The 18,940-nt window shown below is 38.8% G+C and overlaps 1 protein-coding gene across 1 annotated transcript in view; it reads right to left on the bottom strand.

Annotated features, from left to right (window-relative positions):
- AGMO (alkylglycerol monooxygenase) overlaps positions 1 to 4,188 on the bottom strand; it is a 175,783-nt gene extending 171,595 nt beyond the window's left edge. The window contains exon 1 of the mRNA XM_026044945.1: positions 4,087 to 4,188. Coding sequence (XP_025900730.1) covers positions 4,087 to 4,188 — 102 coding nt within the window. The remainder of the gene's footprint in view (positions 1 to 4,086) is intronic.
- Between the last annotated feature and the right edge of the window lie 14,752 nt (positions 4,189 to 18,940).

Genomic DNA, 18,940 nt, shown 5'->3' on the forward strand with positions numbered 1-18,940 from the left:
AATGCAGTAAAGCACATCATGGACTTTATGAATGAGAACAACTAAAACTTGCATTTAATTTATACTACCAGCATAAATCCTGGTACATTAACCTCATCCTCTATCATATTTTTGTATGTAAAAACAATACATATTTGATATAATATAAAATTGCTAAAAGTCACTAAAAGAAAAATACAAATAAAAAATCCAAACTCATATTTCTCACACTCAAGTAAATCTGAGAGACCAGCAACATTTGTGAACACCTCTAACCACAAGCTAAAATAGAAGCTACTTTGCAGTTGAAAGGTAAGCTGTTTTTAAACTTGTTCAGCCACTGAATTGTTTCTTTCTACTTGGCATTTCTGTTGCCATGCTTTCTGCTGCAAATAGCAACAGTTCATTTAGGTGATATTTTCATCACAGAACCCTATGGAGCTGTTTCAATCAGGTTCATAATACGGTTCTCTTTCAGGACCAAATAACTATGATAGAATACAGACTATCGGCAGTTTGACGTTATGGAGCAGCAGAAGCTCTACTGCAAATTGCAGGCTCAGGACAGTATACCAACTGGATTCCTTGACTTAGAAATTAAAAATAGTGAATTGGAAGTATATGATGCCAACAGTATCTGAAACTGTTAATATGCTTGACTTTATACTAACACATGTAGTTTCTAATTTCGTGTTTTCTTTCCACCATGAAGCTGTAAGACAGCCAAGCTCTTGACTAAGCTTTTTGACTCACAGCTTGAGAGTGCTGCAACAAGGAGGGCAGAGAAACACTCAGATATCATCACCCTCCTGCCCACCAAGGAGCTTCTTAGTGCCTAAGAAATTACTACCTCTCCCTGCGCACGCACAAAATGCTATTTCCAAAGAAAATAAATGATTAACTAAGATCTGAGGAGACCAATGATTGACTATGTACTGGTCTGATATGGATAATTTGTATGGCCATAACACCTAAGAGCTAAAGTCATGCATTAAAATCCATCTGTGCTTGCTGCTGCACAAACAGAAAGAAAAGGTATTTCCTGCCCCAAAAAGCTGTGTCTGAGCAGGAGATACAATGAGTGCACATGGATAATGCAGGTAATGCAAGGGAAAAAGGAGACAGTCWGCTAGACAGGCAATAGTCTTCAGTAGACTAGTCATTACATAGCAAGTTAGTTATTTAAGAAACCAGAGAATCTATGTAGCTCTCAAAACCTTTTCAAGAAGTGTCCTTGCAAATAAAGTGGGAGYAAACACAAAGCTAAGGAAAAGATGCTGTTGGCCTCACAGGACAGACACAGAGACTGATCCGTTTTCATTCTATAATGTTTTACTCTCTCTCTCTGTTTGTAATTTCTTTTTCTTCACCCATTAGCATTAATGGGGATTGGGGTTAGTTTTTGTAGTTTATTTGAACTACTGATCTGTAACTTGAAAGTCTTATTCTGAACACCAAACAGGAAGGTTTTCCTTATACACAAATAATCCATTTTGACAGAAGGCAAAGGACCAATTAAAATCAGCCTTTACTTTATATAGTTGCAAAAAAAATGAGAACTTGGTCTGCATAAATTCATGATTTTGTGGCAAGTCTTGAAGTAGTTTGTTTTCTTAAAGTCCCAGGTCCTTATAACATAAGAATCTCAACTTTCCTGTAAAACAAAGTAAGAGTTCTGTATCTCATTATTTAGGAGTGAAACCTAAAAATGTGAACTGAGTGCAAATGTGAACTTAATCTGTGGATTCTAAAAGTAAAGAGTAAATAGAAAAGAAAAACAGTGATTATTAAATTAATGTTTTCATTTGGGGGCTTTCAGCACAAGAATTATGAAAAATTGAGATGTGCTGCCTACTTCTGAGTCAACTACAGAAAGGTCTTAAAGCAGCCCAAGTGGTATATAACAAAAAGAAAAGTTACTACTGTTTATGAAAACTGTAWGTAGCACACAAAGAAAATCACTACACGTGCCTATTGTGGAGTAAGAGAGAATCTAAGAAACTGAGAATGCAGACCATAAACTTCTTATACACGTAGCAAAGAAAATCAGCATGGAAGGACAAAGTAAGCATCACAATATATTGCAACAGTCTGGATGTACTGCCACAGAAAAGGAAAATTGATTTGTACTTTCTTTTCTGTATCCAAAACAAAGAGAAATTATGTCTTTCAAACTATGCACAGCAAAAGTTCACATGAAAAATGAATTCCCTTATTATGGTCCTGGATTTGAACCCCCTTCCAAGGGTTTTGAAGACCAGATGGACACATTTTTCTCTGGGTACTGCTGCAGAACTTTGCACCTAGCTACAGGTAGTCTATCAGCCATATCAGGACTATCTGAATATATGAATGAATTACAAGGTGCCCCCCTCCCCCTCCCCCCCCCCCCCCCCCCACACACACACAATTGTAGCTATGAGATCTACTATGCCGGATATACCTTCATCCTTCAAGTAGATATGAAAGAACCTGAAGCACTGGAATAATTCTTATCCCATTACCACTTCTATTTGTTARTTCAGGAGAAGAAATTTTTAGGAGCTTCTAGTTCAATCAGTAGCTTGTATGACCTCCATGTCATCAACATTGTTTTTCATATGAACTGAGGCCTGTCACTTGTTCCCAGCAGCTCTAAGCTAGAAAGTTTCCCCCTGCACTGGCCTGAGTTCAGACAGCGACCCTATTCCTAGCTGTAGCGACAGGAGTTATCCCTCCAAGACCTCCTTGAACACCACTATTARTCTCCATGTATCCCTGCTGAATCCTTACTGAAGCAGGATCAAGATTCCTTCATTAAACTTCAGCGGGTATGACTCAATGTGCCCAGGAGTAGAAATACCAGGTGTGACCAAGGTCTGAGTTGAATATTCATAGGAGTCCTTACAGMAGAAGAAAGTCCAGGGATATTGATGTAAACTGCTCGCAAGCAGTTTCCAAGGAAGTGGATGATACTCAGGTGGGAATAGGAGTAYAGTAAAAGCAATCTCGATTAGATAGAGATGGAGAGAGATCAGCTGAATAGGCAAAATTTTTATCATAGACAAATTCAAGRGACCACTACACTAAGCTTAGCTGCWAAACRCTGGTGAGGAAAGCAGCCCCTGGACAGCCACTGTGCAGAGCAGCTGGGTTTGCAGCAGTGTTCTCCCTACCCCATTCAGAAGAGTAGTGTTTGCTGATACAATGTTTGCTGTTACCAATGGGCTGCTGTGCACTAGTTCCTGGAAAAATTGTTCCTAGAAAGCTGCTGACTCTGCTTTACTTCTCTGCCCAATGTATTTATGACACCCCGTCACTGCTTGTTTGCAGCCACTGTGCAGCAAGTCAGAGTTCAYGGGAGTCAGCCTGAGCCATCAGGACCTGCAAATGCAACTGTGGATCAGCAGGAACTTGATTGAATTCGCCTCTAATGAGGGTGAGATAGAGTTTGTCTGTGATTCCTGAGCAAAACTCCCACTGGCTTCAGGCAAAGCAAGCCCTGCAGGTCAGGATCAGTAGCAGAGAAGGGAGCAAAGGTACCACCATAGGGCTGGATAAGTCGACASGGAGGGAAGAGAGAGGAATGTGTCACTGCCTGCTGACAGGCTGCAATCAAATGATTTCTCTGTCTGACCTCTGTACTCTTGCCTTTGAGCTCTAGGAGACTGCATTGCCTCACTAACAGTATTTGTTCTTCTCTTGAACTTTTTTTTTTTTTTAAAAAAAAAGGAAAACAGAGAGAAAAAGGAAACTTTACATGCTTTAAGAACTAAAAGGTGGAACCCTAGGGGTTTTRTGCTGAACAGCATAAACCTGCATTATGTAGGGTGTTAGGCAGCTCACTTTGCTGTCATTCCATCCAGTAGCACTGCCAGTTGGGACCGTTAGCATCGGTGCTCTCTTATCAGGGAGCACACTTGCAGACTCCAGCTACCAGGGAGAGGSTTTACATGCAAAAATAAGCGAACACAAAAAGCTCACGGCCTCACAGACAGCATTAAACAGGGGCTCCAGGGTTCCTCCTGTCCTGGGAAGAGAAGGCAGGGCGCACAACCCTATTCTATCACTTCCCAGGGCCGCGAGGCAGCGCGGAAGGGCGCGGGGCTGCGCAGGGTCTCCGCTCACCTTCTCCACGTAGTTGGGCACCTCATGCAGCGAGCGGAAGCGGCTCTCGCTCGGCAGCACCGCGTAGAGAAGCGCGCGCAGCTGCAGCGTGCTGCTCGCCATGGCCCCGCAGCACACAGCGCAGCCCGGCCTGCCCTGGGACTTTACCCCTTATCCCCGCTCCAGGGGAGCCAAGGGTGTCGCTTTTACCGCTGTTTCATGGCTGGGAGTCAGGGCAATGCTGAAGCAGGAGTGGCGAAGATAGAAGGCAGCTATTATGCCGTCCTGCAGAAGGGACTGAAAGCCCGGCAAATGAAAAGAAACCGTGAAAATCAGTGGATGCCAGTTTCTCACAGAAAATGCAGTGGGGATAAGGACAGGCTCTGTACACCCAGGCTTTAACTCTGAAGCTCAGAAACAGCCATTTGCCTGTCAAATATTTGTCAATCACACTTGATATGTTTGGCATTAGTAAAAATAATAAGCTTTGTGATAAAACAGATTAGGCAGAAATAAAATAACACAATGTCCCCACAAAGCCTTCATCTGAGAAACTCTCAGTTCCACTTATGGTCTCTGCAGAAGAAATGGACTGTAAATCCTGCTGTAAAGGAACTCTCCACTCTTAAAATCCTGCCAGTCATTAAATTAAAAAAGCTTKCTACCCTTTCCTTTTCAGAAAGGAACCATAGCAGGTAATTTGAGCTAAAACTTTTCTTCAGAAAATGTAAAGAAATTGCCATTAAAATAATTCATCTAATTTTTACATCACTGCTTGTGATTTTTGCATTAAAAATATTGAAATTTATACATGTAGCTGGTTTTCTTTTAGACATAAGCAGTATTCTGCAGCTTGAATAGTGTAACTGCAACAGTGTGTGAATGTCAGAAATTTATTGAAAGTGCAAATAAAGATGTTTTATGCTAGCTGAGCAAATTGCTAGTTYTTAAGAGTGGCACTTAAAGTGAAATATAAACTGGTTTTCAGCTTTCTCTTATTATGCATACCCTATACTATTTTTAACAATATAAGTAAAAATATTTTTTAATAAATGTATTAAAATGTTCTTAAAAAGCGATGTTGATTTACAATAATTTGAGATTCTTATAAATGTCTTGTTCCAAATTCTAAAACCTGAATTAAACTAAATGGAAATTTCAAATTCACCAACAACACACAAACCTGAAGCACTCTAACTAGATTTGCACAGAGAAAACAAAAGTTTWAAAAAAAAAATCCAAAGGCTTTCTTGTCTTCTTAAGTCTTTCAGCGGTATTACTCTCATGTTTGGTCTCTCCAGCATCACAGTGGCATGGAGCTGCTCAGACTCCCTGTCCCATCAGGGACCCCTTAACCCTTCCTTGCTCTGATGCTGGCGTTCATGCTGCTCTACTCTTGGCTCATAGAGCAAGCGAGCATGTGACAACACAAACTTAGGGATGTTTTGGTTATCATGGAATTGTTGCTTCATATTATACCACTCATGGAAAGAGGAGACTCAATCTCRTTTTTTTTGGAGACACTTTACTTTCCTTGTTTTGGACATTCTTTCAGTGTACTTTATCAACTAGGTATCACCATTCTGAAATTCTTGTTTTCAAATACAGAAGACTTTGGTCTTGATACTGGTTTTCAGAGGAAGAAGATGAGTGGTGTTTTCCAGCTTATATATTTGAAGAACATTAGACCACAATGATGTTCTTCACCACAATAGCTATACTTTTGGTGAGAAGGAGAACAATTTTACTTCTACCTGGAATTAGTACAAATTTTAGACAGATTCGTCTGTACAAATATAACTGGATGCACTCTGGTTATTTTTTTTTCAAATTTAGCATGGAATTTCTATTATTCTTTCTTTGTTAAGAAAGAAATGGAAAATAAAGCATCTATGAATGTTGATACAGTGGAAGCTCTAACCCTCTGCCAGACAATGCTCGCTTGATGACCTTGCATATATTTTTTTTTAAAGGGTAACTGTTAAATAGCTTCTTTTTTTAAACTCGGAAATAGAAAAGTGGATATTTCCCATCCTATGCTTCCATCAGAATTGCAGAGGATGTTCTGTCTGGGGACTGGGATTCTGCTGTTGACTAGTAGATCATTCCAGTAACCAAGGTAACAGAGGCCTCTGTACTACTTAGAGGAAATTGGGGAGATGGCCTAACATGATCTGTAGGCGGATCATATTTTGTTTTCTCTAAAGAGCTCCATCCCACCCACTCCATGAACAGAGAACGCCCAGACGCTTCCTGTTTGGGGCTCCTCTGAGCACTAAGCCAGCACTAAATAATAAACTCATAAAGGGAATTAGGGTAGGTTGAGAATGGGATGGGCAGTAGAGTCTGCCTTGGCAAGCAGTAACTGCCAACTGAATTGTATCCAGAATCAAGCCTGGAATAGTCTGCACTAATTATTTAGTGAGATCCTTGAATACAGAGACTCTTTAAAAGGTTCATTGTGATGAGAAGAGGTCACAGAATTGTCTTATATGACCACTCCAGACAYTCAGACTGTATATTCAAGCTTGGCAGTGGATGTCTTTAGGAGAGCTGTTGTTACAAATCTGATGTTATGAAGAATTTGGTACAATGTCTTTGTCTATATCATTCCATATCTGCTTTTTAAATTATTCAAATATTCATTATTTGTTCAGACAATATAGTTGATATATATTAATATATGATCCTTAACAATAGAATTACAGAATCACAGAATGGTTTAGGTTGCAAGGGACCTCTAGAGAGCATCTAGTCCAACCCCTCTGCTCCTGCAGGGACACCTGTAGTACGTGGTAGAGGGTGGCATTCAGGTGGGTTTTGAAGATCTCCAGAGAAGGAGACTCCACAGCCTCCCTGGGCAGCCTGTTCCAGGGTTCTGTCATCCTCACAGCCAAGAAGTTCTTCCTCACATGCTGATAGAACTTCCTGTGTTTCAGCTTACACCCATTGCCCCTTGTCACCACTGAAGAAGAGTTTGGCCCCTTCCTCCCTATATTCTCCCCTCAGATGTTTATACATACTGATCAGATCCCCTCTCAACCTTGTTTTCTCCAAGCTAAACAGGCCGAGCTCACTTAGTCTTTCCTCATACGAGAGATGCTSCAGTCCCTTAATCATCTTAGTTGGTCTCCACTGGACCCTCTCCAGGAGCTCCACATCCCTCTTATACTGGGGAGCCCAGCACTGCACACAGTATTCCAGGTGCAGCCTCACCAGAGCTGAGCAGAGGGGCAGGATCACCTCCCTTRACCTGCTGGCGACACTCCTTCTGATGCAGGCCAGGATCCCATTGGCCTTCTTGGCCACAAGGGCACTGCTGCCTTGTGGTTAACTTGTCAACCAGGAGTCTCAGATCCCTCTCCTCRGAGCTGCTTTCCAGCAGGTGTACCCCTAATCTGTCCTGATGCCTTGGGTTATTCCTCTCCAGGTTCAGGACCCTGCAATTGTCCTTGTTGAACCTCATGAGGTTCCTCTCTGGCCAACTCTCAAGTCCCTCCAGGTCCCTCTGAATGGCAGCAGGTCTCTCTGAATGGCAGGGAATAACTACATAATACTATTATGTTGTATTATGTTATAGTATTTTTAACYATATTAACAACAAACCTGAAAACAAAGAATGTGTTGCATATTCATCAGCATTAAGTCATGTAGTCCTCCATCCACTGCTGACTTGAGAGTTGCTTCCATTTCTTCTGTACAGTGTTGCTAACTCCCATAGAATAATGCTCGGATACAACCACCCTAAGGTATTTTTTCAATTCTGTGTGACCTTTTTTAGCCAAATCACTTTGTTCAAGAATTGCCCACATATCCAAAGAAAATAATAAACCATTCAGGTGGTCTGTCAGGGTAACTTACTGGGATAAATGCACATTCTTGGAACTTGATCTTCTGTGTTTCTTTCTCTCTCCTGATCCCTTAGCAGGATATTTTGTAATGTGGTAATATATCTGGCATCCTTCACCTTYCTCTTATGCACAAAAGATTTCTTTTCTTTATTATTCTTAAATTTCCTTGTTTTCCTTCTACTGTCCTCTACTGTTATAGCTTTGGTGGTCATTTGCACACTAAAAACTGATGCTCCCGTCAGCTGAGTCAGCTGATGGTTTTCTGCATCAAAATAAGATAGCCCTCTCCTTAAGGCTCCCCTAGTAAGGGTTCTCCCACCATTTAGCTTGTTCTGGCACAAAGCCTGACTGAACTCCTGCATGGGTAGATTCACCCCACAAACTCACATGGCAAGAAATTAATCATCAAAGGAGTATAGCTTTATAAGTTTCTACTGTTATTTTGGAATAAGTAGCTGGTGTGAGGTTCCATCGAGTGAGAGGGAGTTGGCATGGCTGTTCAGMAGGCAGAAGTCAGGACCACACAGCTGCAAATAAGGGATGGGAAAAACGAGGTGGAAGTGGGTCTTCTTCATTTCAGCAGCAACAAGTTATTAGATCAATTGAACAGCTCTTGGAGCCACCGCCTTCAGTGTATTTGCCAAAAATATAGCTTCAGCAGGCTATCATATGTCAGCATGCAACTACATCCAAACATCTGATGCTTCCTTTACATCACCACTTCAGTAACTGCTATTTTCACAGTAATCTTTCTTTTCCAGAAGGAACATCTCTAGCAAGATGGAAGCTTTTTTTCCTATTGTTTACCAGTTCACATAACTATAGATACGCTATATAACATGTTTTATGGACAGGTTTGTCTGGACAGCAAAGTGAGAAGCTTCCTGGCACCCCATTCTGACTGCTGCACAGAGGACTCCACAGAGACTCCTTCTGAAAGGAGGACAGGTTTTGCTATCTACGGCAACCGTGAGGAGTGACGGGGTGGCAAGGAAGTCAGGAATAGCTAATCCAAGAAAGGGTATAATGTGAAATGTAGGTTCCAATAAAAACCAGAGAGAAGACATACATCTGTGCCTCAGAGCTGCCAAGAGAGGTTTTCCTGGAGATCAGACCTACAACCCAGGAAGCCAGCTAGGAGAATGGAAGTTGTGAAACTGAGAATAATGACCCACTCTAACAACTCCCAGTGAACAGCAGGAGAGCTGATATTCATGCTCTGTACTTTTACTAGGCCTCACTCCACAAATCTCCAATTCTCTATATTTTGAAATTACTTTGTTTTAGTTTCCATTTTAATAAAACAATGTTGGGACAGAAAACCATTTTAGTGTAGCTGGTATGCTGACTGCAAAGAAGATGGGTAGAGCGGTTCATTCTGAAAGTCTAACTGATTTGAGGAAGTAGATAAGTAGATAAGTAGAAAATCCTCATATATATTCGCGTATTGGCTTTCCTGAGCAGTGCTGTAATGTTAAGAAGCTCCCAAGAGAGCTAAAGCTGTATGTCCTTTGCCCACTCCCAGCTGCACGTTGTGCACTCTCCCTGCTTTCCTTTCCTTGCGCAAGACCTGATTGTCATTAGAGCTGGTGCTGAACCATTTTAACATGCTCTACCAGCAGAAAAATTAGCCAAAAAAAACAAAAAGCTAAAATTGGCTTAAATTGTTTCAGACCTAAGTTAAGAGGGATATTAGCAAAAAAAAAAAAAAAAAAAAAAAAAAAATCAGGATCAGGAGTGTATAGTAGTCAAGGCCATACCCTGCTGAGGAAAGCCTGGGGATTTCAGAGCAAGGGAATTATCTCAATATCCCATATCTGAATTCTGTAGAAAGATTTGTCAAAAAATCAAAGAACAGGCATGCGGCCTGGCTAAGCAGTAGTTCATTCTCTTTCTGCATGTCTCATTTCCTGGGCTGTTTAGCTCCACAGCTGTCCATGGGTGGACTCCTAGTCTGCCTAGACTAACAGGTGTTCATCTTCCAGTCTGTTCACCTAGTGGACCTGTTAATTAGTTCAATCACTGGCTTTTCTTGGAGTTTTCCTCTTTGGCTCCTCATCTCCCTTGACAGCTGGTTACACAACTTGAAGCAGATCCAAGAAACTGCTTTCAAGCCACAAAGCCATGCTCTACTCCATGAGAACTGACTTGCTCATGCCCAATTTTGATGCAGACAGCACAGCTGTCTAATGAGTCAGAGAGCAGTCGTCTGGGTATTCAGGCAATATGAAGAACTAGGCAGAGGCTTTTAGGGTATTTTGTATTTTTTTTCGGCATTTTCTTCTCATGGAAATCTCTTGTTTTCTCTTGGACTATTTTAACCTTTGCTTCTAGTGAAGAAATGTGTTTTGTACTTTTTTTTTCTTTTTTGGTGGGAACTGGAGGAGGAAATGGGAGTTGCTGTAAAAATAAATTCCATTTTCAAGGCAGGTCCATCAAGTAGAAGAACAGGCAGCCCACCTGTTGTAGGTATTTCAAAACAATATTTGGCATGCTGTACTATGCAACTTCTTGCACTTGCACTTCTGAAAGGAAATATTTGTTACAAACACCAGAATTCAAGCTGCTAAATGGTGTAAACTATGTGTTATATAAGTCTTATATATGATACAACCGGAGATTCAGAAGTGAAGCCTTTCACATCCAGATCATTGGATCAGACATGTTGTAACCTATTTAACAGGTCTTTGCACTATTTGATCAGTTCTTATGACTGTTTATTTGTTGTAACCAGAATACTCTCTTTCATGTTGCTGAATTAAGAGCATATGAGTAGCAGCACTAGGTGGATCCTAAGTTATGAAACACATCTCATGACATGAGTTACAGCACACACCAACACATGTTGCTGCATGTGAAAGGGCAGGAACCACTCTATGCTTCAGATGGAAGCATAGAAAGTGTCACCTTTTCAAGAAAGACTAACCAAAACACTTGMAATTTTGGTATAAAGAACGCTCTACAAATATCTTCAAATACTATTTAKTCTTTAAATCCACTTGTTTATTTAGACTAAAATGCTTGGCTATTAAAGGAGGCAGAGCACTATAAGTGGCACGATTGCCACAGAAACTGAAAGTGAGCTGAAAGAGCTAAGTGGTGTGAATTTGGGAAAAAAAAGATCTGGATTAAATGAAGCATTCCATTTGATGAGGTACACACTGATATTTTAAATGAAGGGCTGGAGTCTGTATTGACTTGCTTGCCTTTCAGCAGGCTGAAGAGTCAGGAGCAGTAGTTTGCTGGACRAAGGGTGTGCAGCTGGATATGCTTTCCCTCTTCAGTGAATTCACTGGGAAACTTGCTGTAAAGGTCTTTTTGCTCATGAAGTGGAATAACTTCAGAAGGACAGAGACCACATCTAGGCTATGCTGTAGTTTATGGATTAGGGTCACAAGCTTCCAGCCGCCTCGGTACTACATGGCTGGGCCATCCTACACTATCCCCAGCAGCCCTGAACTGGGTTGGTTTGTGCTCTTCACCACCCAAATGCCTCCATAAGTGTCTATAGGGCTATTAGCTGAACTGTTGACCAGCTAAATAGTTAGTTCTAAGCAGCAACCACATGCAGAATAAAGTTGCAGGACATTTTTAATCAATATTCTTCCTATCAGGAGACAGATAACTGGAGCTGACAGCTCCAGAAACCTCTAGAAGCTGTCAGAAGACAGAAATATGAATTTAAGAAGAATCAAAACCAGAATGGGAATGAAGTAGGAACTAATTAATTAATGAAAATCTATTGCTGGTAAGAAAGAAAAAGGCTTCCCCCTACCCCAAATCTTTTCTTTTTTTCCAGAAATATGAAATAGATCTGGAATATTTGTAGTCTAGAGCAGGCATTCAGTTGGGAGTTGTGAGGCAGACTATGTAATCAGATAATTGAAGATGATCATAATGCATATCCACTGCAATCACATATTAAACTTAAGTATAACTATTTTAACTATAGTATAACTATTTTAATTATTTGAACATTTTTTCATTTGGCAGACTTCAAGTTCATTTCCTGCCAAAGAATTTTTAATATATTAAGAAAAAGCTAAAATAATTTGAAAAGTTATTTGATAAAYAAAATAATTTAACTAAGTACAACCAATCATATTCAAATAAATGTCCCRTTTTACTAAAGCAAAAGTCTTTTTTTAATTGTCTCTTTTTATACGATAAATGTATATATAATAACAATATAGAAATTTATACATAGGTTAGTATACACAGCTTTAAGAGTGTACATAGTRTACACATAATGTACATAACTTTAAGAGGAAATAAGACTATTCACTACAAAACTCAARAAATGTCTATTTTTTCTTCTTCCCTCCAGTTCCAAACTTCAGGACTCCATATATTCATGAATGTTTCTAATCTCTTTTTATGTTCGGAGAATGATATAGCCTTCAATTCTGTATGTCATAAGTATGGAATGTATTCCTTGATATTTAGTTGTGGGGAATCCTTCCAGTGCTGCAGTGTAACTTACACAGCAGCTGTGATCAAGATGTCTGTAAGATTTTCTTTGCTATATTGTTTACCTGTTCTGAAACACTTACTGATTTAAAATCTGAGCCAAAACCCAATCAAAACAGTAAGATTTGTATGTATAGGTTGCAGGATCAGGGGGGAGGGGGTAGCTAGAGGCTTGTGGTTTTTTGTGGCAATTTGTCAAGTTACTAGGAGAGAAAATACAGGAAAACTGAAAAAAAAGATTTGCAAGAGTCCAGATGCAACTGTCAAGGTCAGCTCTGTCTACTTAGGATAGGTTTGCCATGAATCAACTCCATAATTTTGACATGAATCATCTTTCTATTTTTTAAGAGACTGATGAGCTACCTAAGGGAATGCATGTTCATTTTTAAAAGATTACGAAATCTAGCAGAAGAAGTATAGCCAATCTGAATAAAGAAATGCAAGTTATAAAATATGTTATTTTGCATTTTACAATAAAACAAAACAAAGCAAACATTTGTCTCACAGTCCTTCATAGCTATTTGTGAACCAGTGAATTCTGTATTTGAAAATGTTCAACCAGTAAAGCTCCTATTGAAAATTTTGATGTTTTTCTGTGACATTGTTTGTATATTCTGCAACAATAAATAAATAAATAAATAAATAAATAAATAAATAAATAAATAAATAAATAAATAAAGTTAAAGTATGGACCCCTTATTCCTTTGAGCATCACAGCATCACTTATAAAATGAAATTGGATGTTTTATGTCAAGGCAGGACATGCTTGTACTTCGATTGGAGAAGATCAGTGTGAGAACTAAGCAGACAAATTTTCATTTTTGTACATTTTCATCTTTTATTTGTGTTTGGGATATATTTATTATGCACAGGCATGATTTTATTGATAGCAGTTTGAGTAATTTGCCGTTACTAGGTTGATACGGTAAGTATATCTGCCAATTCATAGTCACTATAAAGTATAAAATTATTTACATGTAGGTTATTATAATCAGATTTGGGGTTCTCAATTAGCTTTCAGAAAAGAGCCACAGCACTCTTCTGCTTTCAGGTAGGAGAAACTAAGAAATTGAGAAACTAGTGTAATTTAGTGCCCAGTTTGTATAATTACAGTAATCCAAGAGGTGCAAAGCAAGTAACCTGTGGTTGTGGTCAGCTACATTACTATTCACATTCTCTTCTTCTGTTGTCCTTCTCTGAATTGTTAAAGAGTTGTCAAATTTCACCTCAGAAAAAAATTGTGCAGCAGTGGCAGGCGAAAGGATGAATAGTGGGGTTTTAGGTTTGCGTAAACCTGAGTGCTAATATTAATATATATATTTGAGCATGATTTAGATGTTATTTAAATACCTGGATGCTACTACTACCATTTACCTTCACAACTTCTGAGCAACCCTCATCCACCTTGGCCCTTGGAACTCTGCTGGGCTTGTTGAAAAGCACCAGCTCCAAAAGGATCATACCGTGAAGAAGCCTTTTCCTAAACCCAAGCCCTACTCTTTCCTAATTTCAGAAAATACTCTGGGGCAGTAGAAGGTGTTTGTATACACCTTGCAAACTTGTAGGAGACTATAGTCTCCTGCTAGAGAAAACTTGAGACAAAGAAGATTTCTAAATTTTGTGTGTGTGTGTGGTTTTTTTCCTAGTGTAAAGTAATGTCATTGTATATTTCAATAAATGCATTCTTTCAAAGTCTGGTTTTAATTTCAGGAGATCCCAGCGCCAGCTTCATCAGGCTTATCTTTGTGCTATTGCTGGATCTTTAAGTCTTCTTTTGTTAGTCTCTTAAGAGTCCACATAACTTCTAACAGGAATCTGGCTGAGCCAAAAAGGAAATCATCTCAATAGTGCCGCATGCCAGTGCTTTGTGTACATCTCATTATCGCAATATGCTAAGTCAGGCAGACGCTAAGTACACTATTGAAAACATAAGAGGAAGTCCTTATGAAAGTAAAACTGTCCTTAGCAGAAGACTGGTGGTTCAAAATCATCCAGATGTCTCAGGGCTGGTCAAAGATATAACTATGATAGATGTGCAATTACTGACCCAGACTGCTCTTTATCTCAGTGTCTTATCAATCTATTATAAATATTTTGTCAAGGGTTCTGTATAGGGCTGGAGAGAAAGCTGGTTTGCTTTCATCACTGGTAAAGCAAATAATACAAAGCCTAGCTGTTGAGAGTGGAAAACGTGCCTGTGTTTTCCTCTTTTTTTTTTTTTTTTTTTTTTTTAATTTCTAACACTGTCATTCATTTTGAGCTCTGAGATTACAAACAGTGAAAGGACTGTTTATTCAAAAGACATCCTGAAAAGTATAGAGGAAATAGGAAGCCTTGCATTTATACTAGTAATCCCTTACCTCTTAGCAACACTCATCTGCTAGAGAGAGAGAAGTGTTGTAACATCTGGCTCAATGTGGTAAGTTTTCATCTTCTATTGGGAGGGCTGATGTCATGTAAGGAAGTCAGAAGAGCAGAATAACTATTGTAAATGAGAGGCAGCAGCAGCGCTTATCCTGGGAGCAGGGCCTCATGGCTCAGCTGAATGTCTGCCTTCAGCCCCCATGTGTTGATTCTGGCCCATTAACCATCCTATTAATCTTCAAGGAGCTTTAAAGTGCAAGTGTTCTGCAGAGTGGATATAGGTGAGAATTTGCAGGTGTCATTCACACAATGCAGCCATCCTCCCTTCTCTTTTCAACAAAACAGTTCTCCCAGTCTATTAAAGCTCAGAAGGAAATTCTTTCCACCACCTCTTACGCCACGTGAAACTTCTGAGTTTCAAACATCATTTTTTTAAACATTTTGCAAGACTGCAGTGCAAATGTAAAGGAACAGAAACTGAGCTTAGGCGAATCAGAAGGATATTTGTTTTGGAAAATTTACRCACTTCATTCAGCCCACATCCTTTAACTTTCAGTTTTTGAGTGTCACCGCAATATATACTGCTGCATGAGTCATYTCAATCCTGTATCAACCAACATTTCATCTCCCACTACTATTCCGTTCTATTCTTTTGGGATAGAGCAGCTTTGGAGAACAKTACAATTTTATGCAATTCTAAGGTTATACCATGCTTGACACCTGACTTCACTTTAGTAACACCTGCCTGAAGAATAATTAGCAGGCTACTTTTAAAAGAAAGAACTTCCATACACCACAGATGGCATTTTTCATACCAGACAGGCAACGATGTATGTTGGAAGTGAGCCAAACTGTCTGCAAAAACTGTGAGAAATTCAAGACAGACATCTGAGTGGAAGGAAAGTAAGGAAAGCTTTACCTTCCTCAACACCCCCCTCAACCCCTCAACCATTCAGGAACATGTGTTCAAACCTACCTTTATATAATGTGCTTTATTTTTCTTATCTGCTATTGCTACAAATTACAGTAGAAGGAAAAACACTGTAGCAAGGTTCTTTCCTATTGGTTATGAAACCTATAATTAATAACATAATGTGATGATTTGTCAGCTATAGAAATCCAGTATTACAAGATTTTTGGTAGAACCAAGAACAAGATTTTCTCAGCTGACTGGCAATATGGGGTCCACAATTCACATCTCCATAAAGCAGCCCTTCTTTTCAGCATGTTCTCAGAGCTATGTTGAAATCTGCATCCTGTGTGTCAGAGTGAATGCACAAAGTCAACAGTCACTTTGGAAATTATTGGCTAATGTTCTTAATCCTGGACTGTCCACTGATTTGTATGAAATTTTGTGTATACTTTGGGCTCAATCCAAATCACGATGAAATCAATCATAATCTTTCCATTGCTATCCATAGGCTTTAGATGAGGTCCTTTGATTCCTTAAAAGAGTCCTTACTTCTTTCTTGCAAAAATATGGTATCTAAAAGGAAATCCAAGAACTCTTCATAATACTCACTCATCAGAAATCAAACACCTTATGCAAATACGTAAGTACTAGAAAAGTAACAGCTCTGTGCTGTGGTCAGTACTGATTGTGAATTAAAAGAGTGTACAAATGTTTAACTTCCACAATTCCAATATATAGGTATATATAGAGGAATGATAGGAATACATATACAAAACTATTTATAGTTGGTCTTAATTCTATACTAGTTTTTCTCCTGCATAGTTTTTATACTCTGAAATAAATTTCTGCTGTGGTTGCATAAAATTTTTCTAAGGGCAGTTTTAAAGATAAATTTTAAATTTGGGCTTTTGCCCAAACTTGAGTATTTTCTCAGCTGTGCATGTGACTTTCATGGCAAAGAATGTGGTAACTGTTCAGAATATTTCTAAAAACCCTGCAGTTTATCAGTCCATAAGCAAACATGAGTAGCATATACACTGTCTGGTGATGCTAAAGATGAGACTATGTCCCTAAATACTAAGTATAGGTTTTATTTTTATATAAATACGTTTATGTGTGCAATGTGTGTATGTATATATCTATACAAAGCAAACCAGCGGATTTTTATAGCACAAAAACTTGAATAGTATCATGTGGTTAGAAGACACGCAAAATCCTACAGAAATCATTTACTCTGCCGTTTACTTCAAGCACGAGTGAGTCTGAAACTAAACTGCTTCAGATTTATTGCTTATGAATGCAGAATAACTTTTTACAAGGTTTTTGGCCAAGCAAGTTCAATTTTTCAATTTTACAAATAAAATGCAAACATTGGGAGAAAGGAACTTAGACATCACAACTGAATATTTTAAACTCAAATATTTAACCTATTGTATTAAAACAAACACACTGCTCTACAAAAGCAGAAAAGCATTTATAGAAAAAGACAGATGTGGCAGAATGCTTTATTCCAATCACTTAGTCATCTGAATAAGACTCATGCCATTTCTCCTCTTTAATGTAGTAGATCATATTCTCACAGAACAATAATTCTCATCTCAACTATGTCTTTCATGGGTACTTTTAGTAGCCATTGCTTTGCTTTATTGCTTTGCTTTGCTTTCAGGAATCATTTATTAGAGGTCCTGAGGACTCAAGGTCCTGAGGGCTGGTTGAGGTTTTCGCTGCTGAAATGCAAGGTGCAAGTAAGGATTTATTCAAGGACCAAGTAAGATAAAGAATGCAAGGCAGAACTAAGTCTTGGCAGCACATTTAGTAGGATACTTAACCTAACTCCAAAAGGCTTGCTCTGTCTATGATTCAAGGTGACCAGTACAAATTCCTGGAGTCCCTAGTCTTTTATCTGTTAAAAAGGGGTTTTGGAATTTCTTTAAAAACTTCAAAAAACTTTCTTTAAAAACACTTCAGAGTCTGTCTACAGAAAAGCTCTGCACAAAAAGAAACTATTATTATTTCCTTTTGTGACTACTATTTGACAATTTTTTATGTATATAATTCCTCAAGATCTCCATTTGTGGATACTAAACAAGATTAYAGTCCAGATGATTATTTGTAATGGAATGAAAATAAAATTTTACAAATTTCCATAGACAGAGATCATGACAGGACATATGACAAGAAAAAGGATAATGGCTAATGAATGCATGACTTGGTCTCTGGTCTGTGGACTCAGAGAAACTGTTGGAATAATTGCAATTTATGTCACAGATGACTGTGATAACCTTTGATCATGCCATACAGAGGCTCCCCATAACAGCCAGAAGCCTTGAATTACATAGAAATCCATTCCTATGCTGAAGCTCTAAACTGTAAATGATTTCAAAAGTCCATCGCTTTAAATGAAAATGAACGGAAATTTTAAAAATAAGAGAGGCAAGTGAACTCTATTAAGTCCTTATTAATCTGAGCTGGGAATATATATCATCACTGAAGCCCTGAAGCCCATCCCTGAAGTTATTGCAGCATATTAGGTACACTGCCTTTTAAAATGAATATAGGCATCAAGTTGTGCACAGAATTCCTCCTTTCAGTCCACACACATTACATAATGATATTAAATTACAGGACATAATTGGTTAAACATTACCCTTTAAAACTTCTTGAATCTTGTATCCGATCTTAAATACTGCATGTACTCTATTAAATACAAGTTCACCCAAGAGACGTAAACTGACTGAAGCCAGGAAATTCTAAACGAAGGCTCAAGCTGACATTGTGTCCCTAACTTATATAGCTGTGTTTCCTCATAACTATTCAGAGTGCACGTCCTAACGCATTTTGTTCTTTATTTGAACAAATAATATTATTGCAGCAGTCAGTGTCTTCATTTAGGAAAGTAAGATAAACCACTTGTATTTATTATAGGTTTGGCCTATAGAAATACGTAGATGAGGAGTCACGGAGTATCTGAAGAGAAGTCCTTTTCAGGACTTTTTTCTTTTTCCTTTCCTTTCCTTTCCTTTCCTTTCCTTTCCTTTCCTTTCCTTTCCTTTCCTTTCCTTTCCTTTCCTTTCCTTTCCTTTCGGGTGAAAGTGTTTTCACAGATGAAACGGACAATTAAGAAGAAAAGAAATGCATTTAATGAAATTCCCATACTACTTCTGATCTATGATTAAATAACTTCAGCCAGCTTCTAACGGGGGAAGAGAAGGCTGAGAGGGGATCTGATCAGTGTATATAAATATGTTAAGTGAGAGAGCGAGGGGGTTGAAGCATC

This window comes from Nothoprocta perdicaria, unplaced genomic scaffold, assembly GCF_003342845.1.
Source record: "Nothoprocta perdicaria isolate Ctin4 unplaced genomic scaffold, notPer1 scaffold_106, whole genome shotgun sequence".
Lineage (NCBI taxonomy): Eukaryota > Metazoa > Chordata > Aves > Tinamiformes > Tinamidae > Nothoprocta > Nothoprocta perdicaria.